Genomic DNA, 1,878 nt, shown 5'->3' on the forward strand with positions numbered 1-1,878 from the left:
GGCTCTGAGCACCTGGAAGGCAAGGCCTTCTATGGGCTTCCCGTTCACTGCCAGGATGATGTCACCAGCTGCAATGGCTCCATTTTCTTCAGCTGGCTGCCCAGGAAAGAGCCTCTTAATCCTAACAAGGTTGCTCTTGAGATGGCTGCCATTCCCTCTCTCCATCTGCACGAAACTGAATCCCAAACCATTGCTGTTCTTCTTCAGTTTGACTTCAAATGTAGGACCTGTAACAGGGGGATTCATGAAAATAGACCCTTTGGTGGGTGACAGCTAGCAGGCCTTGACCTATGAATGAATCATCATGGAGATGATGGCTTCTGTCTTACAGAGAAGTTGTTCCTGCGCTAACTTAATGACAAAGTCCATCACACACATGACAGATCTGTGTTGTGTACAGGTAGAATCTACATTGTAAATGCAAACCATAAAGGGCCTTTCAAAGCTTTCAAGTAGCTACATGCTTTTATCTATTTATTTTTATTTTATTTTATTTGTATTTTTGAGAAAGGGTTTCTCTGTGTAGCTCCGGCTGTCCTGTAGCTCTTGTAGACCAGGCTCAAACTCACAGAGATCCGCCTGCCTCTGCCTCCCAAGTGCTGAGATTAAAGGTGTGCGCCACCACCGCCCAGCTGCTACATGCTTTTAAAAGTGAAAAAAAAAAAACAAGTAAAGTAATATATATTACATTTAACTCAACACAGGTGCTCCTCAGTTTACAAAGGGGTTACTCCTGGCAAATCTATGAGAAAGACTGTGTTGAGAGCGCACTGAATGACCCTAACCTGCCCAGCATCCTAGAATAGCAACACAGCTGCTGCAGTTTCCCTGGCAACAGTGGTTCTAAGCCACATCTTATCACCACATCCCAGCATCATAATGAGAGACCCAAGTTCCAAGCATGGCCTCTTCTGAAGATGTGTGACTTTCCCACCCTCATCATGCTATGTTAGAGACCGTCTACATATCTAAATGACTACCACATCAGTATGCAATCACAAAAGATGACTGAGGTCATCTTCATTCTTCTCGCAGACTAAATCTTTGAACGCTAGTTCACTGCATTTTGATTGCCACAATCCCAATGTTTTTATTTAATTTTTTTATTTTTACTTTTTTTAGGCTTTACTTGTTACTTTTTTAATTCATTTTTCTTTTTTAAAATTGTTTTCATTGAGCTATATATTTTTCTCCCCTTCCCTACCATCCTCTCCCCTCCCCTTCAGCCCCTCTCCCACGGTCCCCATGCTCTCAATTTACTCAGGAGATCTTGTCTTTTTCTGCTTCCCATGTATATTAGATCCATGTATGTCTCTCTTAGGGTCCTCTTTGCCATCTAGGTTATCTGGGATTGTGAACTGTAGGCTGACTTTTCTTTGTTTTATGTCTAAAAGCCACTTATGAGTGAGTACATATGATATTTGTCTTTCTGAGTCTGGGTTACCTTACTCAATATAGTGTTTTCTAGATCTATCCATTTGCCTGCAAATTTCAATTGTCATCATTTTTTTCTGCGGTGTAGTACTCCATTATGGTGGCTTCCCTTTACCTGTTCCTGTAAAGATTGTTGCCTCGGACGTGCTCTGACTGAGGTTGCTGGCTCAGACCTGTTCCCACAGATATCCCTGGCTTGGGCCTGCTCCCCCAGAGGTCCCTGGCTTGGGTCTGTTCTCATGGAGGCTTGGGCCCAGTCCCTAGAGGTCTCTGGCTCAGATCTGCTCCCTCAGAGGTTCCTGACTCACACTCGGTCCCAATAAACCCAATGTTTTAATGATGTTGGAGAGTCTTCTGTTTTGTGTTGATTTCATTGGTTAAATAAAGAGACTGACTTAGCCCTTTAATAGGACAGAAAATTAGGTAGGTGGAGTAGACAGAACA

At 43.1% G+C, this 1,878-nt stretch overlaps 1 protein-coding gene across 1 annotated transcript in view; it reads right to left on the reverse strand.

Annotated features, from left to right (window-relative positions):
- Positions 1-1,878, reverse strand: part of Frmpd2 (FERM and PDZ domain containing 2) — a 107,771-nt gene that overhangs the window by 21,105 nt on the left and 84,788 nt on the right. The window contains exon 26 of the mRNA XM_026779984.1: positions 13-227. Within this exon, the coding sequence (XP_026635785.1) occupies positions 13-227 (215 nt within the window). The remainder of the gene's footprint in view (positions 1-12; positions 228-1,878) is intronic.

This window comes from Microtus ochrogaster, chromosome 6, assembly GCF_000317375.1.
Source record: "Microtus ochrogaster isolate Prairie Vole_2 chromosome 6, MicOch1.0, whole genome shotgun sequence".
Classification (NCBI taxonomy): Eukaryota; Metazoa; Chordata; class Mammalia; order Rodentia; family Cricetidae; genus Microtus; species Microtus ochrogaster.